The sequence below is a fragment of the Trematomus bernacchii genome, unplaced genomic scaffold, assembly GCF_902827165.1.
Source record: "Trematomus bernacchii unplaced genomic scaffold, fTreBer1.1, whole genome shotgun sequence".
In the NCBI taxonomy this organism is placed as follows: domain Eukaryota; kingdom Metazoa; phylum Chordata; class Actinopteri; order Perciformes; family Nototheniidae; genus Trematomus; species Trematomus bernacchii.
The window spans coordinates 8,263,993-8,291,367 of record NW_022987828.1 but is presented as its reverse complement, the minus strand read 5'-3'; the positions used below and the strand labels follow the sequence as shown (position 1 = coordinate 8,291,367).

At 39.8% G+C, this 27,375-nt stretch overlaps 2 protein-coding genes across 2 annotated transcripts; both read right to left on the bottom strand.

The window, feature by feature from the left end:
- Positions 1–5,135: 5,135 nt before the first annotated feature.
- On the bottom strand, positions 5,136–5,961 carry LOC117499806 (cystatin-like). The gene is made up of 3 exons (XM_034152436.1): positions 5,669–5,961; positions 5,475–5,582; positions 5,136–5,317 (listed from the first exon to the last, which is right to left on the bottom strand). Exons 1-3 carry the CDS (start codon positions 5,876–5,878, stop codon positions 5,231–5,233), a joined length of 405 nt encoding a protein of 134 aa, XP_034008327.1. The 5' UTR covers positions 5,879–5,961; the 3' UTR covers positions 5,136–5,230.
- A 5,337-nt stretch (positions 5,962–11,298) lies between these two features.
- Positions 11,299–26,932, bottom strand: LOC117499887 (exportin-5). Its single transcript, XM_034152549.1, has 33 exons — positions 26,831–26,932; positions 26,163–26,284; positions 26,013–26,085; positions 25,754–25,891; positions 25,213–25,395; positions 25,018–25,044; positions 24,751–24,936; positions 23,425–23,501; positions 23,294–23,338; positions 23,092–23,182; positions 22,885–22,968; positions 22,637–22,762; positions 22,435–22,525; positions 22,222–22,350; positions 21,931–22,046; positions 21,667–21,822; positions 21,256–21,297; positions 21,064–21,153; positions 20,783–20,979; positions 20,594–20,696; positions 20,252–20,433; positions 17,149–17,249; positions 16,952–17,048; positions 16,735–16,871; positions 16,528–16,625; positions 16,357–16,403; positions 16,143–16,249; positions 15,422–15,481; positions 14,647–14,741; positions 14,449–14,556; positions 14,011–14,148; positions 13,315–13,479; positions 11,299–13,047 (listed from the first exon to the last, which is right to left on the bottom strand). The coding sequence occupies exons 1-33, from the start codon at positions 26,930–26,932 to the stop codon at positions 12,898–12,900; spliced, it is 3,663 nt and encodes a 1,220-aa protein (XP_034008440.1). The 3' UTR covers positions 11,299–12,897.
- Between the last annotated feature and the right edge of the window lie 443 nt (positions 26,933–27,375).

Here is a 27,375-nt window from a genome sequence, read left to right as displayed (position 1 = left end):
GCTGTATGAGAAACCAATGTGAGTTTGGAAAATTGCACAATATAAATCTATTCTAGTAGACCTCAACAATGGAATTATGATCAGTGGAAATGGCCATGACATGTCTCCTTTAAGTTTAGCTGTACAGTCTTAGAAAAAAAAAAACCTGTTGTTTGAGTTTTAAAGGTGTAAACACCAAACCTTTCAAAAGGTGGGATAATAAACTGCAAATGTAAAATATGGTTTTAAATTAACCATTGTCTTAAGATTAAAAGTGACCATCAGAAGAGCAAACACTGCTGTTTCCATGACAGCAGCTGAGGATACTTTGAACTCTGACCTTGTACCTCTGCCTGTGCTCTGAAGCGATGACCAAACCCAGGGTCAATCAAAATAAAGGTCAGCAGGGGTCAAATGGTAATGACCCCTCTGGTTACGCAACCACATCGTATCTTAGCATCATTCATCCTAATCAGAGCGGTGCACCTTCCAGGGGTTCGCGGTGATGCTCGTCTGCATAATGAGATAGACTTTCACCTATGTGATGATGCATGAAAGTGCAAGAGCAATATACGCAACACTGAAATAAGAAAAGATGATCAAGTTAAGATATGAAGGATTAAAACATTTGAAGAATATAAATATGTTGCGGTCTATTCTTATAGTTATTTGATATATTAAACCCTCAACTTTATTGGTAGCAACTTTGTTAGTTAGTGCGAATGCTGTGCTACAGCATTCCACTATAGTTCTTCGAATCTTTATTCTTCCCCTTATTAGTGCGAATGCTGTTTAGTGCCATTAAGAATGCATTGAGGATTATATCTGACAATTTTGCCACCTGTTCAAAAACTATGGCTCCTATAAATAAATGACCAGAAAGTGAGCATCAGGGAACCCCAATGAACTGATATATGGTTTTTTGGGGGGTTTTGTGTGTCAAATGTGAAGACGGGAGCAGTTTGTCTAAAGTGGACTTCTCTCTGTTCTGAACAAAGGCCCGGTCAAATTTAACATGGGAGTCTATTTGAAGCTAGGTGGACTTTTTGTTACTCAGATCACTATTGGGCCAGAACGGTGGGTCCGTTTGATATGATGAAGGCAATTGAGCAGGCCAGACTAATAATGCTCCTGAAATCTTTTGAAATTATTTGAATAGAGTGTATATTTTGGCTCTGAGAGCAGTTTTAAAATATTTTTTCCGAAGATTTGTAAGACTCTCTGCACTCTAAGTGATGATGTCACACACTCTAGCCCTGAAGAGTCCCTCCCATAGACAACCATTATAAAATCGAAAACAGCCTGAAATTGTACCAAAACTTAAACGTTGATAAGTCAAAAACCGTAAAAGATATGAAAAATCTGAAGAACAAGTGTTATAGCTGAACCATTTTAAAGTTGGAATGAAGTCCCTAGCTGAAAGTATGTGGAAGGAGAAGCATTTGGCGTAAGGTGTAGTTAAAGAGGATTTGAAGGCTCCTCCCATTGACTTCCATGTTAAAAAAAGAGTTTAAAAAGCTGAATATTTCAAAAAGTTGAAGGTTTCCCATCGATTCCTGAAAAGGCTGAATAGTTTAATATTTGAATGGTTTCTGTAGCTGAAAGTAAGCTGAAGTTATGGAGAGCCAAAGTATGGTTGAAATAATAATAATAACTAGAAAATGCATTTCCTGCAGAAAATGCGTGCGAATGCTGTAAACTGTGAACATTTGTGGCTGAATTTAGCTGAAAATGCAGAAAAAGCTGAATATGTTATTAGCTGAATGGTAGCTGCTTTTAGCTACAAAAACCAAGTATGTGTGTTGCTGAACTTAGCGGAGAAATCCAGAAAAGTGAAATGATTTGAATCAAATTGTTACAGCTCAAATGCATTGCAATGACTTCCATGTTAAAAAAAGACTTTAAAAAGCTGAATATTTTAAAAAGTTTAACATATTTTGAAAAAGTTGAAAGTTTCCCATCATGTGCTGAAAAGGCTGAATAGTTTGATATTTGAATGGTTTCTGCAGCTGAAAGTAGGCTGAGGGAGTTAAATAAAGATATTACATGTAAGTAGTAGTGAAGGAATGTTTACAAACACCTGTGTGTGTAAGCCCAGAGATCAAAGGTTACCATGGTGACGACGTTATCAAAATACCTGTTTACGTCTGTCTGTCTGTCTCTCAGTGCTGCAGTTGGTAACCATGGTGTTGCTGGGCAGATTGGGCCCACACACCTGAGTGACATCATCTAATCAGAGCAGACACGCCCACAGACAGACTGGAGGTTTGTATTATTTTTTTTTCAACAAAAGTTAGAAATGCAAGAGGCTTATCTCTCATTCAGAACAATAGAAAGACTCTCCTCTGACTGATTACTGCACATCACCATGGAAACCTTTGATCTCTGGACACACACACAGCTGTCGTCGTTAGCTCAAATATAAACACCTGTGTCATGGAACACGATGATGTCATAACTCCAACTGACATGCTCCGAGCAGCAGACTTCAGATAATGGTTAATGGTGATGCCCTCAACAGCTCTACGTCAATTATGGGGTGTCATCATATGCCGTTTCCATGGATACGCATCCCTCGCCATAAAACACGATGTTGCTGTAACTCCAATGGACATGGTCCGATCCTCCCCCAAACTTCGCTTGTATATCACCGGTCCATATTGCTATAACTCCAATGAAAATTGACAAAAAGTGCTCAAACTTCACATGTGTGCTAACAGTCCAGCCGTGAAGACATCTATGGGACAGTTTTGAGATTTCTTCAAATGCCGTTGCCATGGCAACACAATGCTAACCATGAAACACGGTTTTCTCATAACTTCAATGAAACATGCTGAAAACGGCCCAAAACTTCACAGGTTTGGGAACGATGCAGCCATCAACACATCTAAGCGTATTATGGGGTTTAATCAAATTCCGTTGCTATGGTGACAGATCACTCGCCATCAAGTTAGTTCAAAAGTTTGCAGTTAAAATATTCTGCTGCTTTTCAAAGCCTTTTTACTTTCTTTTCTCTTCTTAATATACATTCATTCACTACTACTTACATTTAATATCTAACTCCTTAAGCCTACTTTCAGCTATAAACCATTCAACTATTAAATTATTCGGCTATTTCAGGACATTGAGGCTATACATTTTATTGTTTATACCTTTTTTAAACCTTTTCTTTGAAATATTAAGCTTCTTCACTATTTTTCCTACTCTTCCAGTTCAACATTTCACTTTCAAGTTTTCAACAAAGTCATTGCAATGCATTTGAGCTGTAACAAGTTTGATTTAAATCATTTCACTTTTCTGCATTTCTCCGCTAAGTTCAGCAACACACTTACTTGGTTTTTGTAGCTAAAAGCAGCTACAGAGACCATTCAGCTAATAAAATATTCAGCTTTTGCTGCATTTTCAGCAACAAGCATTTGTTTACAGTTTACAGCATTCGCACGCATTTTCTGCAGGAAATGCATTTTCTAGTTAACTTAAGTATTCCTTTGGGAGAAACTTTGGTAGAATACATTATTTCACAATGATTTACTATAAAAAAAGTTTCTATTTATGTGCATTTCCAGGTAGAGGCCTACTGGATGTCCAATGAGTCAGCACTAAATAGAGAAGGGTTAAATGACTAATGAGATAATACAATTATCCGCTCCAGCAACCTAATGTACTACAACTTTCAAAACAACTGAAGTGTCTAATAAAGAATGTATTTACAAAACATCCCAAGAGGAAGAGGGGGATGATCTTTAAGAAAGGATGACACTGTCTTGGAGTAGAGAAACTGGGTTGGAAGAGTAGGGGGAAAGACAGATGAAGGGGTGGAGGGGATGATCAGAGGGGTGCCAGACACAAAGAGGCCAGGGCCATGGCCGGTGGCACGCGATGGGCAGATTAACCAGCGTTTCCTCCCCTAACTGAAGCATTAGGACACCTGACTGAGTCCCGCCAATGGCAGCCAGCCAAGGATTTGTGGAGGGGGGAAGAAAAGCTGGGGCTCGCCTTTCAACACTCAGGCTCTTCAACAACACAAAGAGGGGTGGGGTGGTGTTCGTGGGGGGAAAAAAATAGGGGAGTGATGGGCTGGTGGCTTGGAGTTGGGAGGGGGGCTACAAGCCTTGCCCCTCACCATCTGCTGCCTAGGCTAAGTGAGGACAGGGGTAGGGCCAGAGTGCAGGGTGGGGTATACAAGCGCGTGCACAAAAAACACACATGTAGTTGCGTGCACGCACCTGTTAGTGTGTCAGTGGGTGGGTAGAGTGGCAGATGGACAGGGCAAACTCCTGGCACCAGAGCTTGGATGTAAGTCATCCTACGTTAAGGAGTATCCCCTTCCCCCATATTCCTAACCCCTGCTACCTAATCCACAGTGCCAGCCAATTATTTATGTTTTGCTCAGTTAGATTAAGACATCGACGTTGAAGAGATATTATAGGCTGGGTGAGAGGGGGTGTGTGTATGTGTGAACCGCTTATCCATGCGGCTGTTTACTGTAATCAAAACCAAACAGACGCTGCCCCTTTGGCCCCCACACAATTAGCAATGTTTACTTTTAGATGCATTTTAACAGTCACTAATCCTTTTTACCCCCCAATTCAGCTCTTGTGAGAGTTACACAAAAATGGAAAAATAAAAAAGGGGTACTAGAGCAAACCATGCTAGAGCAATATATGCCAGTGTTGCCCCAAACAAACTACACCCACTCACAAATTCTCATACATTAGACACAATTTCCCCCTGTGTTGTGTGTTTATCTGTACATCAGTGAGCTTTTTCACCCTGTTAAAAAAAAGGGGTCAGAGCAGCAGACAGTTCAGTCTTGCTGAGCAGTAATCTGAAAATGCCTGTAATCCTCCATGCAGAGCCCTTCTGGAGACTGTGTAGCAGTTAGGAGAGGTGTAGCCTCATCGCCGTTTAGCAGCCATGTGTCTGACCAAGCTTGACACGCAACCAGAGCCTTACAGCTGCCAGGACACACACTGAGAGATGAGGCACAGTAAAGCTGCCCTGGTCACTCACTGGAATAATTATGCAATTTGTTTGCCCTATACAATGCATTGAGTGAGTGCAGGTCACTGAACTTATTCAACTCAGTGTTAGACCAAGTGGTAAATTTCAGAGCCAATCAAATCATTGGTTTACAAACAAAAATACAGGCTGTGGACAATGTATTAATAATCTTTTATGAAACACACCAAAACACATTTCAGTGAAATCTTTTTACTAGGCAACACCACCAGCAGCAATCATAAATCAGTCAATTAGGTCGGTGACACTTCTGTCGAGTAAGTACACGTGAATATTCCCAAGGAATATCTGTAACAATGAAGTGGCACAGAAGTTCCTGAAAAAAATGTTAAAAAACAAGTGGATTATTTTACTAACTTCCACAATGAAAATTGTACTGGGGCAGAAAAATAGGGAGCACATTTTTTTACTTTTTCTGAGGCTTTTGGGTCAGTTTTTTTCTGAGTATGCACCACTTTCAATGTAAAACTTGCCTTGGAGTCAGAGTGGATAACACATGGTGTACGGTCTGCAGTGTCGTTTCTCTTGCACAACGTACGTCCCAGATGCATATCCAGGATGTAGTTTATCCCTGCGACCACCTACAGGACACAGCAGGAGTCATTACCGGCAAAATATTTATGACATTTAATGAACATTGACCATGACACAATGAATGAAGTTTTACCTGGATTTTGGCCGATGTTATGTTCACAATAGCGTAATTAAACTCTTCTGCTGCGTTGGCTCTGTTGAATTCAAGCACAGCAAACCGAGCTGCCGTTAAAACGTCGGTTCTGTTTACCGGGACTTCATGAGGCTGACCGGTCATCACATGGTGTGCGGTTACAAGAGGACCGGATAAAGCACAAACGAAAATAACAAAACACACAAACATCCTGAACCCAACAACTTGCGTTGTAGTAGCTGATAAGAGCTCAGTTTGCCGCTTCTGAGTCGCGGAGTTCGCGTTCAGACCCGGTTATAAAAAAGATACTAGAAACACACACCTGTTTCCCATGTGTGTTGATTGAGGGTCCGAAATGAAAATACTCCGACCAGAAACGTCTGTGTGGCGAGGCAACCGCGTTGCTAAGGTGCCGTGAAGCTGAAGCTGCTGGTGAAAAACAAGCAACTATGTTAATTGTCGTGGGAAATAAATATACATTTAAAATGTTGGGAGAAACAGTTATTATTTTAAGAGAAATAGAGCAACATTTCGGTCTACAATTAACTCTATCTGGCAACCTAAATAATAATAGTATGATATAAAATAATCAATAACTCACAGTCTAGCAGCTGGATACATTTCCCTGCAAAAACTACATTATGAAGTCAATTAATATTCCAAACCATTACATAACAAGGCTACTGAAAATCAGTCTGGGGAATGATACAAATCCCCAAAACATTGAATATCCCTTGAAATATCCTTATGATATTGCACTGCTGTAAATCAAACTTGAGCAGGGCTTTCTGGAGTCTATGTGACAAGGCATAGCCTACGTATGTGGCAGGCATAATCTCATCGAGACACATTATTGAATGAGAAGGTAAAGGGTCAAATAAATGCAGCAAAATACAGAAAGGTTGTGAAGAAAGACCTGCTTCAGTCAGTAAAACAGCCACGTTAACTTTCTAAATATAGAACTACCTCAAGCAACAAGGTCACATACTAGTCCAGAAAACAATCCTTTAAATGCTTGGCAAGACTTTAACCCTTTGTTATACAACATGGGTCAAAAGTGACCCGAGTGAGTTTTAATTGTAAATATCTTTGCAACGAATTACATTAACAATTCAAAATTCCCCAATTAACTTGTTTATGATCATCACAACTTCTTACTTTCATTTTTCCTTTCTTAATTTTTGAATAATAATCATTTTTGTATCACTACCCTTCTAAGGGACAACATGGGTAAAAAAATGACCCGTATTGACCTACAATGTTATTTTATGCACTGGTGAGTGTTTCTTAGTTATATTTTTGGAAATCAATTTATTTAATCATTTAATATTCCAAGTATTCATTTAATATCTTGTTTTTGATCACCACACATCATTATTTTCATTCTACATTTCTTAATTTAGGAACTAGAGGAGTTTTTGTATTTCTACATCAGGTTTCATGGGTAAAAAATGACCCATTTATGCAAGTGTGATAAAAATGAAAAAAATACATACTGTAATAATTATTATTTTAGCAGTGATTTGGACCAAACATGTATTCACTATGGAATTTGATAGAAAGCTTTTATTTGTAAACGATTGCTGTTAGGAACATGTTTACCATGGACAACTTTTCACATGCCAAACTTGTCACAACTCAACAGGCTGCTTTTGCACGACTGATTCATGTAAGTCTTATTTTACACTTCTTTTACTTAAGGAGATATTTGATATCTTGTGAAAGATAACTGTACATCATATTTGAACATTACCTTGTCATCCATTACTAGTGAGGAAGAGAGTTCATGTCTAGAATATGTCCAATTAAACAGGAGGAACTGGCCAAATGCTGCTAGTATACGATTATTATATATCGCAACATCACAATGGAAAACGTCTTCACCAGTATCCCTCTGGCTGAAAAGCTCCTTGAGAAGAGCCTGACCATTGTGGGGACCCTTCGCCAGAACAAGACGGACATACCGCCTGTCATGAGGCCATCCAAATTGAGGGAGAAGCATAGAATAAGAATCTGGATTCAGTGGCAACATGACCATGGTGAGCTATGTGCAAAAGAAGGGGAAGGCTGTTGTCCTCCTGAGCACCATGCATGATGACAGAGCAGTGGATGACAACATTGTAAAAAAGAAACCAGAAGTGATCCAGTACTATAACAAAAGCAAATCAGGAGTGGACACAATGGATCAGATGGTTCGCACCTACACATGCAAGCGGAGAACAAGGAGGTGGCACAGGCTGAGGGGCATAGTGCGTAAAAATGGCCAAAGCTCTGCTGACTCAATAACTGCAGAGTTCCAAACAGCTCTGGCATTAATATATATATATATATATATATATATATATATATATATATATATATATATATATATATATATATTAATATCAGCACCAAAACTGTGGGAGCTTCATGGGTTTTCATGGCCGAGCAGCTGCATCAAGCCTCACATCACCAAGCACAATGCCAAGCGTTGGGTGGAGCACCACTGGACTCTGGACTCTGGAGCAGTGGAAACGTGTTCCGTGGAGTGACCATCACGCTTCTCCATCTGTCCTCTGATGGACGAGTCTGGGTTTGGTAAATGCCAGGAGAACGTTACCTGCCTGACTGCGTTGTGCCAACTGTAAAGTTTGGTGGAGGAGGGATAATGCTATGGGGTTGTTTTTCTGGGGTTGGCCTAGGCCCCTTAGTTCCAGTGAGGGGGAATTTTAATGCTTCATCTTACCAAGTCATTTTGGACAATTCTATGCTTCCAACTTTGTGGAAACAGTTTGGGGAAGGCCCTTTTCTGTTCCAGCATGACTGTGCCCCACAAAGCAAGGTCCATAAAGGCATGGTTGGGTGAGTTTGGTGTGGAATAACTTGACTGGCCCGCACAGAGCCCTGACCTCAGCCCCATTGAACACCTTTGGGATGAACTAGAACGGAGATTGCGAGCCCGACCCTCTCGTCCAACATCAGTGTCTGACCTCACAAATGCTCTTCTGGATGAATGGGCAAAAGTTCCCACAAACACACTCCAAAATCTTGTAGAAAGCCTTCCCAGAAGAATGGAAGCTGTTATAGCTGCAAAGGGGGACCAACTTCATATTAATGCATGATAATTTGGAAAGGCATGTCATAGAAGGTTGTGTAGGTGTAATGTGTATGTGGCCCAATGCTTTTGTCTATGAATAAAGAGACGCATGGAGAGCACGCCCCACCTCCAAAAGCACATTACAGGGGGAATGGAAAGATGTGGGCTAAAAAGACTAAATGCACACACCACCCAGCCACATGTACTGTTTGGTCCAAATCAGTCCTAACATAATTATTATTATAGTATGCTTTTTTTTATCATTTTTATCACACTTGCGTACATGGGTCATTTTTGACCCATGTACGCAAACCTGATGTAGAAATACAAAAACTGTTTTATTTCCTAAATTAAGAAATGTAGAATGAAAATAATGATGTTTGGTGATCAAAAACAAGATATTAAATGAATACTTGGAATATTAAATGATTAAATAAATAGATTTCCAAAAATATAGCTAAGAAACAGTCAGCCATGCATGAAATAACATTGTAAGTCAATACGGGTAATTTCTTACCCATGTTGTCCCTTAGAAGGGTTACAATGGCTTTTGACTTTGCATGGCAACATTATGTCAGTTATAAGATCATGTATTGTGCTTCATTATTGTTCTTTGCTTTAAACTCTTTATTTATATCTGATATCAAATACTTCCTTTATAACAAAACTTTGAATGAACGACATTAAGAAAAGTCACAGTTTCTTCTTAAAGGCAGTGAATTATTTTTCTCTCTTTTTGCAAATTAGACATCTTGATCAGAGCAGTCCTTTTCTGGGCTGTAAATGTCATCATCTAACTTTTGGGTCGTGTGTCTGTTGAGGACAAATGTTGAGAAATGTCTGGAGCTTAAGTTTGACGAGTCACACTGATGGGAGAATCTTGCAGAGAGGAAGCAGTGAGGGGAAAAGCAGGAGGAGCAAAGTACTGCGGGATAGACAATGGGCCCTTGAAGACATTGGGGAGATGAGGATTATTAAGAAGCATTATCAGAGTTCGTTATTTGGATATTTTTTGCCTAGAAAAAGAAAAAGAAAAAATACAAAGGCATCCGTTTGTTGTAGCATAAATCAATCACAATCCTGATATCTGTGTAGCGTGGGTGGGAGAAGGCATACTGAAGGTGGGTGCAAGGTTTTGTTTGTTTTATGCACTAGAAATGTCTCTCTGCACTGCCAGTTTAGACAGAAGAAATAATTACCATAGTGCTTCAACATTTTTCTTTTTACAGATACACGATTTCCTTTATTTACCTATTTTATAGTAAAAATTGTTTAAAAAATTGTTTAAACACTCAACAATTCCAATTAGCACAAAGACAAAGTTGCATTCATTTGTTCATTCAATAGATTAAAGAAATGCAGTTTACTTTTTAAAGAAAAGCAGCATATCCTTAAAAAGAATCATGTTTGGCATACAGTATGTGCTTGATAAATGCCTTAAACAATGAGGTGGTTATCATGTTTGTGGAAGAAGTCTGCACATGTAAAGGACTATGTATGACCTGATTGATTCAGCTCTCAATTACAGCCGCTCGTAACTCTTTCAATGCACATATGCAAATATTGTCATAAGAATGATTGTGGGTTTGTAAACAAATATTTTTGATAACTTGAAAGCAAACTCATGTCAGGATTGCTAACCGTAAATTGAAATCAGTAAGAGCAATTATTTAGGAATATATATATCTATATATCAATTATTTAAATGCAATTTCTTGTGTGTAGCATTTTAATGTTGCAACAGCTGGAGGTGAAGCTTATTTTACCTACTTTATAAACATTTGGATAGTTTAGTCCTTAAAAGTAGGCCTACATAAAACAATCTGATTCTTCATTTGACACATGAAGATGTGAAACAAATGTTGTGTAAAAATCAATAAAAAATCAATGCTGAATTTACAATATTAATTTCTTAACTGTAGTGGAGTAATATTATAGTTTTGTTTTGGGGGGAAATTGCAGTATGCTATCCAATTACAAATGTGGCTTAACGTTAGCTGTTTATTTAATGACTCTGTTCTTTGCTGCAAGGCCCTACAGCTAACTTTTCTAACCAACATTTAAACTTTAAACTGAGGATGTTGGTTCAACACTTCAAGATGTAAGAGAGTGCATGTTTACTGTGAATATTTATAATTAGCTAAATATATTTTTACTACAATAAAATACCAGTAGACAACACAGTTCTTCTTCATTGCGCTTCTTTACAATATTTGACGGTGGTCGGTAATAGCAGAATTCCTTCCGGAATGGAATGTGAACTGCTTTTACTATTATGCTTTCAGAAGACTTCCTCGTTCACTAATGAAATATCCCTTATAATATAACAGTTAAAACATGAAATGAAGGTCCTGTAAAGGTAAAGACAACTATGACCACTTCACTACTATTTAGATGTTGGGCCGTGCAAAACAAAACACATATTAAGACCCAGATATCAAGGTTCAAGGTTCTAAATAAAGAACCTTGAACCTTGTCCATCTGTAGCAACTGAGCAAGTCTAATGTAACATTTCTCATAATTCGAAATAAAAAAATATTTAGACAAAATTAAATCAAGATCAATATTGATTCATTTATTTAAAAATAAAACAAAGTATAAACCACACCAAATAAAAAAAAACGATTTTCTCCTTTGAACAGAACAAGTTAGTGTAAGTAAGTTCTTTTTTTTTTAAATGGCCGAAGGTGAACAATCATCACAAAGACAGGTAAATCGGTTCATTGGATATCCAAGCTTCACAAATGTTTCTTTTACAGGGCAAGTAGGATGTGAACCCGTTTTCAGTCAAATGTAATCTAGAATTTCAGACCAATCTTCCCAACACAGTACTCATCATATCTAGCATAGCAGATCTATAAGAGTAAGATATATCCACCAAATCATGATTAAAAAACAATCTCTTGAAAATGGAGGAATGTATGTCTGGTTCACCATTTTCATTTTCATTTTTTAATGTTTAGCACTCTGAATAATGGCAAATGCACAAATACAAAAAAACATAAAAAAAGAAAAATTAAAGACTTGGATTAAGCTACACATTAGTTGTTAAGTTTATTCATAAACAATCTTTGTGAAAACTATATATGTAGTAGTTTTGTTTCTCGGAAATGATTGTATGGTCACGTTGGTCATCAGGTCTAGCATGAGTGTTTTGGCACAACATTTGGCTTCATTATTTGTAGTATTAGACGTGCTAAAACAACTGCTTTGTAATATCTGCACACTAAAACATTGCTGTTCATAATCATATCTACAATATCCAGTTGCTTTATTTTCTTAGGGTATGTTTCCATGATGCATCTTCACCCCATCTAAGGGCACGGTGTACATGAGGTACATTTTTGCATTCTTTCAGAAATTAGAACCAGGATTTGTCCAAAACATTTCTTCTTCTGGACCGGCCTTGACCGCAGCAGCAGCAGCGTGGTTGCACAACAAATCTGTAAAATATATATTTTTTTACACAAAAAAAGGTTTACACACACACACTCACACACACACACACACACAATCCTTCCTAACAGGCTACTCCTGTTGCTATTGGCTATACTTTCTTTACCTTTTTAGGTATCATTAGACGCCAATTTCTATAATGAATGTCAAACCACAGCTGAACTCGCCGTTTGATACCATTGTCCCATAAATCTGACATGATTAGTGTGAATGATGCTGGTCAATGAGCAAATAATGGCGCCTACAAACGGCTGAATCATCCTGTTAGAAAATAGTTTTGTGGCTCAATTAAGCTTCTGCTGAAGAATATAAAATAATGGTTGGTAGCTATTTTCAGATTGTCTCTTCCCACAATACGACGAAGAAACATACTTTAATCTGAAGTCTTCACTACTACTTCTTCCACACCTCATTAATTGCTAAGAGTAAAGGAATCAAGACGTAATGTGCAATCGGATTTAAAAATGGATCTGCTGTGTTATACTTGCTTGTACAAATGACTGGTGGGAAGATTTTATGAGTGGTGCTGTGGTACATCGATGGTAAAAATAAAGATGACCTATTGAGAAACAGCGGTGTTGACAGTCATGTCAGGGAGAGCCGCACTTCCCCAGCTGGAGGATGGTGACGGAGACCCCGGTTTGTACACATAACTCTCTGCAGTCAGTATGAAGTCCATTAGAAGCACTCTGTGTTCCTACAGGGTATTCTTCTCTGGGGCGAAGAGAGCTTCCAGGCCTGTTGCTTCACTGTTCTGCACTACATCCTTGTCCGGCTTCGGGCTTTTATAGAGCGATGGAAGATTCCGGATATGAACCTCCTTCCTGAACTGCTGGCACAGAGCTTTCTGTTGACGAGAGACAAAGAGAGGAGGGGTTAAAACAGAGCTATAGGAGATCTACCAGAAATAATTTCATTACATTGTACAGCCCTGTTGAGCTGCTGCACATTTTCTTTCTGCCGAGCACAGAAGATTTACTGCACAGCCAGAATCACACACTGCCGAGTAATGACTTGCACTCTGAGGCCAGGGTGTCTGGTCACTTCTGATGAGCAGTCTACAGTGGGATATAACAGAGAAGCACTGCTCTCTAGTGGCTAAATGTGGCATTACCCCAACGGTTCCTTCGATGAGCTTCCTGAAGTGGTCTTTCCTCTTCTTGTCTCCAACCTTCTGGGCATTAGGGTCCAAGAGCCGGTGGTCATACTGGTCCAGAGCCTCCACACTGATGTTTGGGATCTGGGTCATCACTACTCTTAGCTCTGGATAGCGAGCTCGCTATAGCAGATAAACAGACAGGTAAGGAGATGATTAGTAATGCATTCTGAGGAATCAACTATAAAGACCCACAGATAAAACTTCTATATATTACTGATATAATAAGTACTTTGTGACTTCACAGCAGAACCAATTAGTAATTTGACTGCCAATGAATCAGAGGCTCATTTGATAACCGATTCATTGTTTGATGTTATTTTTGGCAACGGAAATATCCAATATTTCTCACTGGGAGGCTAACATTTGGCATGGAGGTCAAGTTTTTGGAGGCTGTGTGTGTGTGAATGAATGTACGTGGTCACAGCTTGTGCGGATTTTTGATGGTTCATGCTTCTTCCATTTATGACAGTCAACTGAACAGTTTTAACGTTTTTTACTGCAAGTTAGATAAAACGTGCATTTCAAGACATCACTTTAATCATCTTATAGTAAAAACAAATACGAAAAATAATGGGCTGGGCAATAACGGTTAAACAAACAAGGTCAACATAAAAGAGCAGATATGGCAGAGGTTATTGCTTTTAGCCTCACCAGGTTTTCATAGATGAGCATAGCCAGCTGAGAGAGGGTAGAGTTGCAGACTTCATGTTGCCCGTGAACCTGAAGGGCCCTAAGGACACTGGTATAAAACCATGTGACTGCTTCAGGAAGAAGATTACCCCCGATAGCCTGAAGGGACAGAGAGCGGATTTGAGAGGAACATTTTAGAAATATGTGAAAATGAAAAGGTACATTTAACAGCCACCTTTAAGTCACAGGCAATGAGTGAATATCAACAGAAACTCAAAATAGCCCGACCCGGTAAACATGAAATTGTGCATTAAATGGTCAGAAAGGTGTCAGAAAGTACTTCCTGTGTTTAAAAAGCCATGGTCGTTTCAGCCTTAGACTTCCATTGTATTTTATGAGATTTGTGCACACTAATAAAATACTATAAGGCTAGCTTTTATATTGTACGTTTGTTGCTACCTGGCGCAGAAGTGTCCAGCAGACCATGGAAGCAGTGCGGTGACAGTTGGTGGTGTCCTTCCACGACAGGGAGGTAAAGGCGAGGGTCAACATGCTCATGTAGATGTTCTGGATGAGAAAAACAGAGACATTGAGCCTATCTGCAGCATTTCAGTAATAAATATGCTGTTACTGGAGTGTTATGCGTCTCAGGCTGACCTCGTGTTTCAACAGGTGTTTTCCCAGCTCACTCAGCTCCTCTGTGGGCTGGGCAGGAGACGCCGTCTGCGCCGAATCCATCATCATCTCTTCCTCTGTGAGAGAACAGTTCAAGAAAAGTATTAAGATAAGATGGAACTTTATTTAATTCAGGCAGCCACAGGGTCAGGGTGAAAAACAGGATTCAAACAAGGTAAGAAATAAAGATAAAATACAATACAAATACAAATAATAATACAAACATTTAAAAATAAGTTAAAAGTAACTGTTGAAACAGATATCATGGTAAAACGTTGGTCATTTGAAGTAAGACTAGAGGTGTCCCAAAAGACTTGGAAAATGTGGTTAGGAAACCTTAGACTCGTGCATTATGGGTGTGCTGAAAGTCTGATTTTGCATAGAATTGTTTCTCCAAATAAAGCATGATATGTCGCGTATTTTGGTATAAATATCAGCCTATAAAAAATGCAACATGATAGACTATGCACTATCCAAATGATTTGGACAATCATAGCAGTATCATGGCGATCAGAATACTAATAAGATAACATTAAGAGACAGTTAAATACAACTAATTGTGATTTGACAATAGGCAGGAATAGTACTCGACTATGTCAATTATTATATAAATTAGACACACAAGAGTCATCAGTCATGCCATCTTGTCATTGTGAGTATTTGTTTGGAAGTGTTCATTGTGAGAAATCCAAATAAAATCTTATGAATACATATATAATAAAAACAAAATACAACTGTATTTAAAGTGTTATCTTACCATCTATTTCCTCTTTATCTGCTGCTGGTTCATGTCCTTTTTTAGATATGCAGCTCACAGCTACAAGAGAAGAAAGAACAGAAATGTTATGGCCGCACAATAACTCAACTCCTCTGCTTACAATATTAAGAGTAATGGCTGATCAGGCAGTTGCTGCTATATGCTGAATTATAAAACACATAATATATTTTTAGCACCTTCTGAATATGCATCCCCAAACATCACCCTTTTTTCGAGTTCACAGTGGGGGTCAGTTATTTAATTATCAAGGCAAAAGACAGTCAACATGTAGACTTTCAGCTCTATCCAGGAATTATGGCTCATATTTGCACTTTGCTGATGTGTTTTTAGTTTGCACATCTGGCACATACACAAATTGCCCACATGATTAAAAGTGCATTAGCAGTTACAAGCCATGATTTTCACCGTGTGCTTGGCTTAAAAAAAGAAAAGGGTTAAGTCAGGGACATTATATTACTATCATAAAACAAGTGCACCGTCATTATAATAAAATATCCTTTTGCAAGAGATATTTTATTTTTTAATCAATACCTCTACCACCAAGTGCACAAGTGGCCCGTTCATTGCAATGCTAGTTAATACACTGCTTTTTATGGTGCATTCCTTAACTCCAGTTTAATTAAAAAATAATCAGTTAATAGCAACATTAACATAGAATTCACTTTCATTTCTTTTGAACACAAGACATTCTGAAACTTACAGAGAAGATCCAGCACCTCCCTGGTGATCAGGCGGACCAGCTGCTCCTCCAACATCTCCTGCGTCACATGGCTCTCCTGACACACCACCACCTCCTCATCCTCACCACTACAAACACAGAAAACGATTAAATAAAGATTGTATTTAAGGAAATGTATGCGAGTATCGTTAGCTAAATGTACTGCAAGTATTCTGTGGCCCTGGATTGTACTTACTTGACAGAGGTCCTCTGGCTGATGACCTGCCACTTGACATTGAGTCTCTGTAGTATGAAATGGAAACAAAACCATGAGATTTAGCAACCTAAACAACAGTGAGTGTATTAAATATATAATATAGTCAAATGAATGATAAATGTTACAGAATGGGAGATGTGGAGATCTGACCTGCTGCATGTAGGCAAACAAAGGTCCCAGCAGGGGGCACAGTAGACTGTTGTAGTACTCCTGAGGACACGATAGCACCAACTGCCTCAGAAACACCCGTAAAGTTATTAAGGAAATACCATGTCAACATAAAGCAACAACTCATCTTAGTTCATGTAGAAAGCAGTGATAATATTGGATTTTGAAATAAAACCAAAGCAAGGATATGAATCATAGGGCGAAGTCTGTGGTCCGGCACATGGTCCAGGGACGAAAAAGCAGAGCCAGCTATTTCTTCACTCAGCCTCTCAATGGTGTAGAAATCCTGCTGCAGGGACACACCTGCGCTTCCCAGGACATGGAAGCTACAGAGGTAAAGAGAGCGTAAGATAAAGTAACATTTAATCTGTTGAAACAAAACCAAACGTTTGGGGATCTTTCTCACCAGTTGTCATACAACGTGGACAAGAATCCCTGCATTCGCTCCAGGTTGCTTCTATACACAGCAGTGTCATAAATGTCCAGAAGGTTCTGAGAGAGACCTGGAGAGAGGACATATATAGAAGGTTTAGACAAAATCTATGAAGATGATGGCTTACTCATGGGGAGAGAAATAAGAAATGTTCTGGAAGCCCATCTTACCAAGAACCACTTTTTTCTCTGCGTCCATCACATCATGGGCCCTGGAGAAGGTCTCACTCAGACGAGCCATGTTCTCCGGAGTGAACAGACTGTTTTGGGTCCTTCAATGAGGAATAGAGCAAAGAGACTGGTCACAGATCAGTATAATAGCAGGAGGTATTATTGGGACACTGCTAGACAAACTAATAAGCAAACACGGAGGGTAAACCACTGACCTCATTTTATCACACATTTAATGTAATTGTAATTAAATAAAGTAACTGCCTTTTTTTAAATTTGCACTGCCTCTCAGCTGCCAATCAAATCAACGTGCAATGCTCTAAGCCACATGTGTCAAACTCAAGGCCCGGGGGCCAAATCAGGCCCGTGGTGGATTTAATTTCGGCCCGCAGGATAATTTTTAATTACTATTAGATCTGGCCCGCCGGTATATTGCACGCACACCTTCACTCAATCCTGAGGGTCTCCTCAGCTCAGAGCCTGAGCCCAAACATTGATGAACTTGCACCCAAGATGAGATGCCAAGTATCTGGCTTGAACTAGCATCACAGAGCAGCACACTGAGTTTCAACGGATGTTTCCTTCTGCACTTTTTTTCTTGCGACAACAGGGCATGTTTGGTTTTTCTTTGAGGGAAATAGTTTTTTTGAAGCGGTTGTTGGCCTGTGGAAAAATGTAATCATAAGAAATGACTCCAGAAAATCTACAGATAGAGCCATAAGAAATGAATGCAACTGATTATTTAATGTTTAATGTTGTTTTTATAGGCCATAATTTAAGCTTTGTTAGTTCCAGGTTTAATATGTGCAATAAGTTCATTTCAATAAGTTTTGCAATAAACATTGAACCAGTCCGGCCCTCGACTAGTACCCATTTTTTTATTTTGGCCCACTGTGTATTTGAGTTTGACACACCAGGGTTGCGGTCGAATAGTCCATTTAGCTTAGGAACCTTCCTAACGGAGTGAAATGTCCCGGAAGTCCCTCAGTGGCAGCCATGATAAGTGCCGTTCGAATTCTCTAAATTAAAAGGAAAGGAGGTTTCAAACTTCCTTTATAACCTCCTTTAGCTTAGGAACCACTGGACCTCCCTAACCAAAAGGAGAGGAGAAAATGCTGCCCCACAATGCCTTGCGGCCGCGGCATTTGCCGTCACACAACAGTCGGCCGTTCACGGAAACAATCGATTATGAACGAGAAATGATATCATGAAAGTTACGGTTCAAAACGTATGTGCTAAGTTGCCAAAGTGCTTTGTTTTGAACGTTCATCAGTATTATAATCAAAAAGAGAAATATGAACGTTAGTTTTTACTGAAATGATCAAATAAAGTCAACATTTCACAGTCTTTACTGAGCTGTGTGGGGTTTGTTCAACTTTTAAAAAGATGTTTGAATGGTGATATACACAGTGATAGATGTTGAGGACTAACGTTTATAATAAATACATTTGTATTGATTTTAAGATCTTTTCATACAATCATACGTATTGGGATCATTTGTATTAATGTGGACCGGAGGGAGAGGGTGACGAGCATAAGTTTCACTTTCCTTTTTTATTTCAATTCCAACTTTGGTCATGAAGAATATGTTTCTCTGTTGTCCCCGTTCATAAAGCATAAAACAACAGCATCAGAGCACGGTGCAGAGTCTCTAGATGAGTTTACAGTAGTCCCTCGTTCTTATTAAACATCCATGTTGTAGTCCGCTGTATAGAAAACTGTAGTTTCCATAGTTTCCCCACAGCAGCAGGCGCACATTTATGACCTCCGCTGGCGCATCATAAACACGTCGGATAGTGAAAGTGCAGTCGGATTCTCTAAAGTACTGCAGTCTCTCCTCCTAAATCCTTTTGAATTCTCCTATCCACTATCCCTTAACCCCATGACGTTTCACTCCGAGGTCAAGGAATAGACGATAGGGTTAGAACTTAGGAGCTGTTTTTTTGGAGTATTCGACCGCAACCCTGCTCTATGCAGACCACCTGATCATGCGAAACCTTTCCTCTTTATTTTCCTTTTGAAATCAGAAAAGGGCTCCAACATGCTGCCATATAGGTCAGGTCTCCCTTGAAAAAGAGATCTATGATCTCAAGGGACAATCTGGTTAAATAAAGGTTTGAAATGAAATGAAATACATTGTAAAGCTTTTTTATCAGCTATGAAAATGCTGTTTACATCATCATGCCTGACTTAGACCCCATTTACACGGGAACGTTTGCGTTCGTTTACGCACCGTATGCGTTTTCAAAAAAGTCTTCCGTTCACACGCATTCGATTCATTTAACGTGTCCGTTCACACGAGACCGGTCGACCCGCTGGAAACGCTGTAGTACATAGGCCGGGCCTGTAAGTGGCGCTGCTGCCGCCACAAAATACACCAAAAACAGCGAAGAAGACCCCGGAGCATGGTTGCCATGGTTTCCCTTCTGTTTATTCTCCACGGTGGACGGCGTGTGCTCCTGCTGTAAATCTCTCCGGTAGTCCACCAGCAGATGAAAAACACCCACCTCTACGTCTCTTCCAAGGGACGAGGGAACCGTGCGGCAGAGTTTCCGTTAACATTTTTTTTCGCCGGTCAATATGTCCGTTAAAGTTTAAATCTTCCGGACAAAATTAGAAAAGTGCCGGTCAGAGGTCTTCTTTGTTATTTATTGAGCTTTAAAACAAATTGATAACGACTCTATATAATAATATAAGAATAATAAACGGAGCCTCTCTTTTCCTCCCCCTCTTCTGACAGCCCAGCAGCTGATCTCTGAGCAGGAGACGTGGGGAGAGGGAGACGTGGGGAGAGGGAGGCGGGGCTATTTCATCGTTATCAGAAAATGATCGTATAGGGCGTACACACGGAGCCGTTTGCCCCCCCAGAGCGTTCAGTTTACAGATCTATCCACCTTGGGACCCGTTATCGTTTGCGGGGTCCATTTCTATCGCTTTGTTACGGCCTCGTGTAAACGAAAGGGCTATACGCAAGAGAAACTATGCGGATACAACCCGTATCGTCCTCGTGTAAACGGGGTCTGAGCAAGCCTTACTGCCCAGGTGAAGACATTTGTTGAATGAAGAAGTAAAGAAAAGTATTGTGATAAATAAAAAGGCATACCTGATTAGAGCCAGCAGGTTGGGCAGAAAGGCCAGAAACTGGGCAGTGCAGGGGTTTCTGTAGATGGGAGCTCCTGTGGCGGTGAGGCCCCCCACAAAGCCCCCAGCTTTGGCTTCCTCCAGGTCGGCAGGCCAGCGCGCACGCTTCACCACCCCCATCATGGCATACAAGCAGAAACTCAGCTAAAGAAGGCCAAAAAAGAAGAGATTAAGAATTAAACAATTGTTTCATTATTGGGCTCATTGCTTTCTCAATACTTAAAATTAGCCCAGTACTCTTTATGAGCAAACACCTGCAAAATGACCCTCAGAGCTCACATACTAAGTAGACCTACACACTTACCCGCGTTCTATTAAGGCCCGATGTGTCTGCATCTTTATTCTGCTCAGTGACAACCTGATCGGCCCCGACAAAGGACAGGTACACGGCAGGGTTCGACAGCACACTGGAACACAAAGAAGAGATACTTATCTTTCATGACTTTAAAGCTCATGTACATATTGAGGGGGAAAATAAGGAATTCATACGCACTGCCTCATCTCCTCCGAGGTCCAGTCTGCAACCACTGAAGCCATCAGCTCGTCTATAAAAGCCTTCTGCTTTTCAAAGTCTTTGAACTCGTTACTGATGAGCACCAGAGACTCCATTAGAGAACTTTCCGTCTGAGAGAGCGTGGCTTGGCTCGAGCACAGCTTCTTTACGTGGTTGTAAAACATGTCAAAACAAGGCTGGGGAGGAGAAAATACATCATGTTAACTAATGTATATACATGTCATGCAATTTTACTTAAAATTGGTGAATTGGACACTCACCAAGAGGACCCTAGGGTAGTCTCGGCATATTTTGATGATTGAAGAACAGGCGTGCCGTCTCACGTTCTTTACAGCTCGGGACCGAGGTGCCTAAAGTTATCAATTGGATATTTATTTTTGGGGTTTTAGACATGTAGGATTAGGAAAATCACCGGTTCTGTTATGTTAATTGGTTCTGTGAAAGAAACTCACCTTATTTTCCTGACCAACCTCAAATGTGACTGCTTTAAACAGCTGTAGGGACAAAATAATAAAGTACTGTTAGGTTAATCTTGATGATAATACTTGTTATAAACTTGTTTTTAAATGTTGTAGAAACTGGTGGCATAGCAACACAGAGCATGCAAAATGGTGTACATAGGATATTTAAGAACACAGACATCCCCACATTTGAAAAGAGTAATAAATATCATATTGAATAGAGTTTTTCTCTACCTAAACTTAAATATCTTAGAAAACCACCATCAGCACTACATTAAACCATCATAAAACTACTATATATTTATATTAGCCATTACTATATTCCGGTTTATATATATAAAAAAATAATACATATATTGAAGATGCACAATAGTATGCAGTGACCATGAGGACTCCGCTGACCTTGTAGAGGACCTGTGGCAGGAAGTTTGGTCTATGTATGACAAACGGGAAGAGAGCAGAGACGTTGGTGAGCACACAGGACAAGATGAGCGGGTCTTTGGTGTCGTAGTTCAGCACGGCCTGCAGCAGCTCCATGCTCTGATCTATGGGCAACTTCTACACGGTAAGAGGCAGAGGGAGAGGGGGGCAAACGTTTACATTATTATAGTCCACATTATTTGTATCACTCAGGTTTGTTCCGTAGCTTAAAACGATTCCTCTTACCTCCTCCTCCAGATTTTTGAAGATCTGTGTGGTCATACACTCCATGAACACAGTCATTGCATCCCACTGCACCACTGATGGAGACAGGAAGGAGCACAGGCCCTCGGCAGTCTTAGCTAGTGAGGTTTAGAGAGACAAGGCAAGTTAATTAGCTGCTTTTAGGAATGTATGATCATCCATATAAATGTAAAGTTTAAGTAGAGCCAATGGTGTATGCTTTACGTGTTAAATTATCCAAATCAGCCACAAATGTGCAGATAAGAACATTTAGAACACAATAAGGACACTTACATGTGATAGCCCCAGTATCAATAGGGCTGCTGATCTGATAGTGTAACCATTCTGCTGCTATCTGGAACGCCTCCAGAGGAACAATGCGACATGCAAACCTCACCACCAGTCCCAGCTGCGCCCGATAAGCTGTTAAACATGAACATACACTGTTAAAAACATCAAGGGATCAGATAAGGACGACTCAGGTAAAGCTAAATCTGTAATGCTTACAGTTGAAAAAGAAATTGAAGTCCTCGTCACTGTCAAAGTCCACACAGGAGTACTGGCAACTTGGGTTATCGTCTCTAGATGGAAATCCAGCCTGAAGAGAAAGACAAGTAAATATTGGGCCCCTTGAATTATACCTAACATATAAGACACCTGTGGTACCCTGAACATGTTTACATCTGGTTGGCTTACATCCATGTCTCACCTTGACTAGGTTGGTCATAGACGTTCTGAGGAATTTGGCGGCCATCTGTACAACTACTGCGTCCTTACAAAGAGCCTCATGTCTGAACAAAGATCCCCAGGTAGGCAGGGTGGTTTTCTTCAGAAACTGCAGAATATCAAACACAGAGAGACCAAACACAGCTGAAGGATTCATATTCTACAGATTCAAATGCAGTTTACAACATAAGGATTTAGAAGTGAAAGCCATCAGAAAAAAAGTGATCTCACCTGACTGGGATGTGTAGTGAAGGCTAAAAGGGCTTCGATGTACTTGCTGAGATTTGCAGGTACTTCAACCTCTACATCTGAACCCTGTGGAGAGAACACATTATACACGTAAAAAATATGCTTATATGATGTTACACAAAATGTATTCATGGCCAGGATAAAAGGCCATGTGAACACAGGAATTGATATGTTGTCAAATTCATTTACCACTAATGAGCAGAGCTGGCCTCCCAGAGCGCACAGCACCTGACACAGCCTCTTCAGGAAGATGTAGCGCCGCTCCACCACATCCACTGCTCTAAAAAAGGTATTCACAAAGGGGCAATACTGAATAAACTTCTATGTGCTTTGATGGCTCTTTTAAATCTGTTTGGTGCTCCACAGAAGGCATTTGTGTCACATTACTTACTGTGATTCATTGGATTTCATACATATTGCCAGTCCATCCGCTGACCTGCAACCAGACAATCCATTGATTAACAGTGACAATGGTAGGCTGAAGCCAGTAAAGTGGTGGATGGTGGAGGAAGTTGTACTCACTGGGCTGCAGAAAGCATGTAGTCGATGGCCACATCATCAAACAGCAACATGAAGGGCTTCCTGTCCTCCAGCTTGCCCTGTGGCAGAAACACACAATACATGGTGTGTTATTGTTAATTTAATGTAAAACTTCAAGGTAGAAACTGAGCATACTGTAGCATGACTCATCTGATCTACAGTTCTAAAATAAATTATAAGGCAGTTTCATATTCCAAATCCATTACTTTCACCAAGGCTGCACAATCCCCTAATTTATTTTCCTGTATTTTTTAATTCAGCATCTAGATCATCAGCAAATAAACACAGTGATATACATTAAAAACTGATTGGCTGATGGTGAAAATGTCAAAGTCAAACTCATGACTTATAGGCGTTTAAATAGAGAACCGCAGTGACGCGTCCTAAAACCCGGAAGTAAACTTCTTCCGGTTCCTTCGACAAAAATGCAATGCAATATACATTAAAAACTGATTGGCTGATGGTGAAAATGTCAAAGTCAGACTCATGACTTATAGGCGTTTAAATAGAGAACCGCAGTGACGCGTCCTAAAACCCGGAAGTAAACTTCTTCCGGTTCCTTCGACAAAAATGCAATGCAATATACATTAAAAACTGATTGGCTGATGGTGAAAATGTCAAAGTCAGACTCATGACTTATAGGCGTTTAAATAGAGAACCGCAGTGACGCGTCCTAAAACCCGGAAGTAAACTTCTTCCGGTTCCTTCGACAAAAATGCAATGCAATTTCTCCATAGGATTTTGGGAAATAGCTTGAAATAAGGTCTGTGGTTGACACACATTTAAGAGACAGATCACGTTTTGTTCAGCTGGGTAATCTCCACATGTCTACCCTACTTTTATAATTTTCTAATCATAAATCTAATCGATAGATTTATGATCAATAGATTTATGATTCCATCAAAATAATTTCCTTAAGACTTTAAAAGAATCTCTAAGAGTTAATAGGTGCGCACACAACTTGTTCGGACTAACCAATATATAATGTATATATTATAAATAATCAACTAAGAATTATTGTAAAACTAAAATCGAAAAACGGCTAGGTTTGTCTAGGAGTGCGTTGTGAGGCAAAGTCGTTTTTTTTTTTTTTAAGTAACCACAAGGTGGCCCTATTGCTACAGATATGCATCACATCTTTCCATTTTCCAATAAATTCCATAAAATCTGGTGAGATGTTTCCAACATATCATACAATAGCTACTATCTGACAAACAGAGAGAACAAAAAAATGGGATTTACAGCTGGCATCATGGCTTAAGCTACAGTCTAAGGGCCTTTCATTCCTGTGTTTTCTCTGCGACTCACCTTCCGACTGATAGCGATGAGCAGACACTCGGCTGCCTCCAGCTGCAGCTCCGGTTCACTCAGCAGTAAACACAATATTTCCAGCAGATGACAGTTTCCGGAGGTGATGTACACCAGAGACACCCAGTCGATGTAGCCTGCAAGTGTATTCAGCGTCGCCACGGCAACTCTGCAGTGAGCCCTGGCCTGTGCATGGAAAATCAAGGTAAGTGATCAAGTTAATAAGAGGTTCATTTTTAGAGCAGAGAAGCTGTGTGGTGTTCTGACCTGCAGCTCATGTTCGGGAGACCCTTTCTGGAAACAGAAATACAAAAAAAAAAAGATCAGAAAAACAATAAATTACCCTACTTTTTTATTTTAGCTATATGAAAAACAATGGATCAATACATAAAAACCATAACACTGGCACATGATTTTGATTGCTACTTATTTCTACAAAATAAAAGTTTGGACACCACTGACCAGTTTGCGGTATTCCTCCACATTAAGATGCAGAATGGCCATCATGAAGCTGAAGATGCTTTCCATGTTTTGGGTGAGGGTCTGCTGGATGTCTCTGCGTCGCTGGGTGGGCAACGTCTGGAACGTGATCACATCCTCCGCCAGTCTCAGCAGGATCAACATCACCAACTCTGTCTGAGCCTCCTATGAAAAGGCAGAAGTGCATTTTAGCTTCAACTTTATTTATTACATTTGACACTAAAAGACCATAACAACAACAACATTAAAGGGCTGCATCTTTTGGCCAAAAAATATGCTTTGTGCTCTACTACAATAACCAATTGGGAAACATGTTGTTTAGGTTCATAGTTGCTCATTTACCCTTAATTTGCTACAATCTTCAAGTAGTTGACACGATGACACCAGATGAAAATGACTAATCCTCGACTGGCACTTATTTGCATGCGATTTATGACATCATGTTATTCAAATTTCGTGCAAGCTGGCAGAGGAAACAACACATATGCAATAACAAACTATATACACGCTATTAATTACTCACCCCATTGCTAGTGATAGCCTCCATCTCTTTCAGCATGTCTGGCCAATGTTGAGGCCATTCTCTCTTTATCATTTCCACAGTGATTCTTGACAGGCCATCTTTGATGTGGCTCTCCTCCTCTAGGATAGAATGAGTACCCTGATAAGACACAAAACAGGTGTTAGATAAAGTGTCTACTACTGTGACAGTAAGATTCAGGATCATTTAAACCAAAAGACATATAGTTATGTTGTTAACAGCCTATTAATGTCACACTTACAGTTGATAACAGGTGCATGGCACATTCCTTCAACTGGACCTTCTCTTGTTGTGGCATGTTGTTCCATCTGAACCTGCAAGAAAAATAAGATTAATTTAGCTTTTAGCATGACATTATTTGTTATAAACATGATTTCTCTGTTGCACTCACTTGATTACGTGTTCCAGGATTTGCAAACCAAAGTGTCTTACAACAGCTGGCTGGGCTTTGTCAGCCAATTGCAAGGCACATGGGACACAGAAGGAGCTGGTCTCTTTAAACTCCTCGCAAAACTGTTGTGAAAAAAAAGCTTGTTATTACACAGACCCATAGATAAACTTAATTATATAAGGTATAAACATACGATAATATTACCATATTGGTGTAGTTAGTCAGTAGGAAAGTGGCTTCAACAACAGCTGCCTGAGCAACTTTTAATTCAATACCTAATAGCCTAAAGTTAACAAAACAATTAGCAATTTAAGCTAGATGCAGCCCTGCAAGGTTTATTGGACTTGTTAAACCAGGCTCAGTATTTAATAACCCTCTGCAGGACTTTCAGTAAATAACAATGTCTTTGAATGAATGCATGTCTTCACTGGATATGGTGCTGGGGTGATACTCATGGCATGCAGGGGCTAGCTCGCAAAACATCTGGCCATCATTATTTATATGCGAACGTAGACAAACTGTGTTAGCAATGGTGTTAATACTAGACCATTACAACATATTGTTTTTTTATTCAGCTACGCAGTTACTTGAGTCTAATTTCACACCAACTACAATATATGGTATTCTCAGCTAGCTAGCAGCTAGCTAGCAACCCAAAACGATGCTACCTTTAGGGCCTCCAGCCGGTAAACTTGTCCTGTTTCTGCATCCATCATCACATTCAGAGCTTTGATAAGCTGATCGCACATGGCGGCCACCTGGTCAGCCATGACTTCAGGTAGTGTCTGGAGAAAGCGAGGATCTCCCTTATGCAAAACACCTGCACGACAGTGAGCTGCGTACACAGGGACGTACCAACGTGCACAAAATGTGATGTCCGCGCGTTTGAACTGTTGGCTTTCCGTTGAATTAGAATTCTGGGAGTTGTAGTGGAACCGTCATGCTTTTTGTTTTTTTTATAAAGAAAAAAGATCGTCTATGTGCTGCAAGAGATATCCCATCAGGGTTAAGAAAAATCATGATCATAGGAATACTCAATCCATGTTCCTTCGTTTGATTTGTATTTCTTTCTTAAAACAGTAAGCACAGCAGAAAAGCGACTGCGATGTTTTTGCTGTTTTTACATGACTCATGGCCGAAATTATCTTTTGAGGCAGGGGCGAGGCAAAACTCTCGGAAGCAATTTCAAAATAAAAGCCCTCGTCTGGTTAAA

Excerpts from the sequence above, each read along its gene's own strand:
- LOC117499887 (XM_034152549.1), bottom strand. The coding sequence starts at position 26,932 with ATGGCTGACCAGGTGGCCGCCATGTGCGATCAGCTTATCAAAGCTCTG. Across the intron at positions 26,086-26,162 it reads ATCCTGGAACACGTAATCAA|GTTCAGATGGAACAACATGC; the intron begins GTGAGTGCAACA and ends TTTTTCTTGCAG. Across the intron at positions 21,823-21,930 it reads TCAAAAATCTGGAGGAGGAG|AAGTTGCCCATAGATCAGAG; the intron begins GTAAGAGGAATC and ends CTTACCGTGTAG.
- LOC117499806 (XM_034152436.1), bottom strand. The coding sequence starts at position 5,878 with ATGTTTGTGTGTTTTGTTATTTTCGTTTGTGCTTTATCCGGTCCTCTT. Across the intron at positions 5,583-5,668 it reads TAACATCGGCCAAAATCCAG|GTGGTCGCAGGGATAAACTA; the intron begins GTAAAACTTCAT and ends TGTGTCCTGTAG. Across the intron at positions 5,318-5,474 it reads TTATCCACTCTGACTCCAAG|GAACTTCTGTGCCACTTCAT; the intron begins GCAAGTTTTACA and ends CATTTTTTTCAG.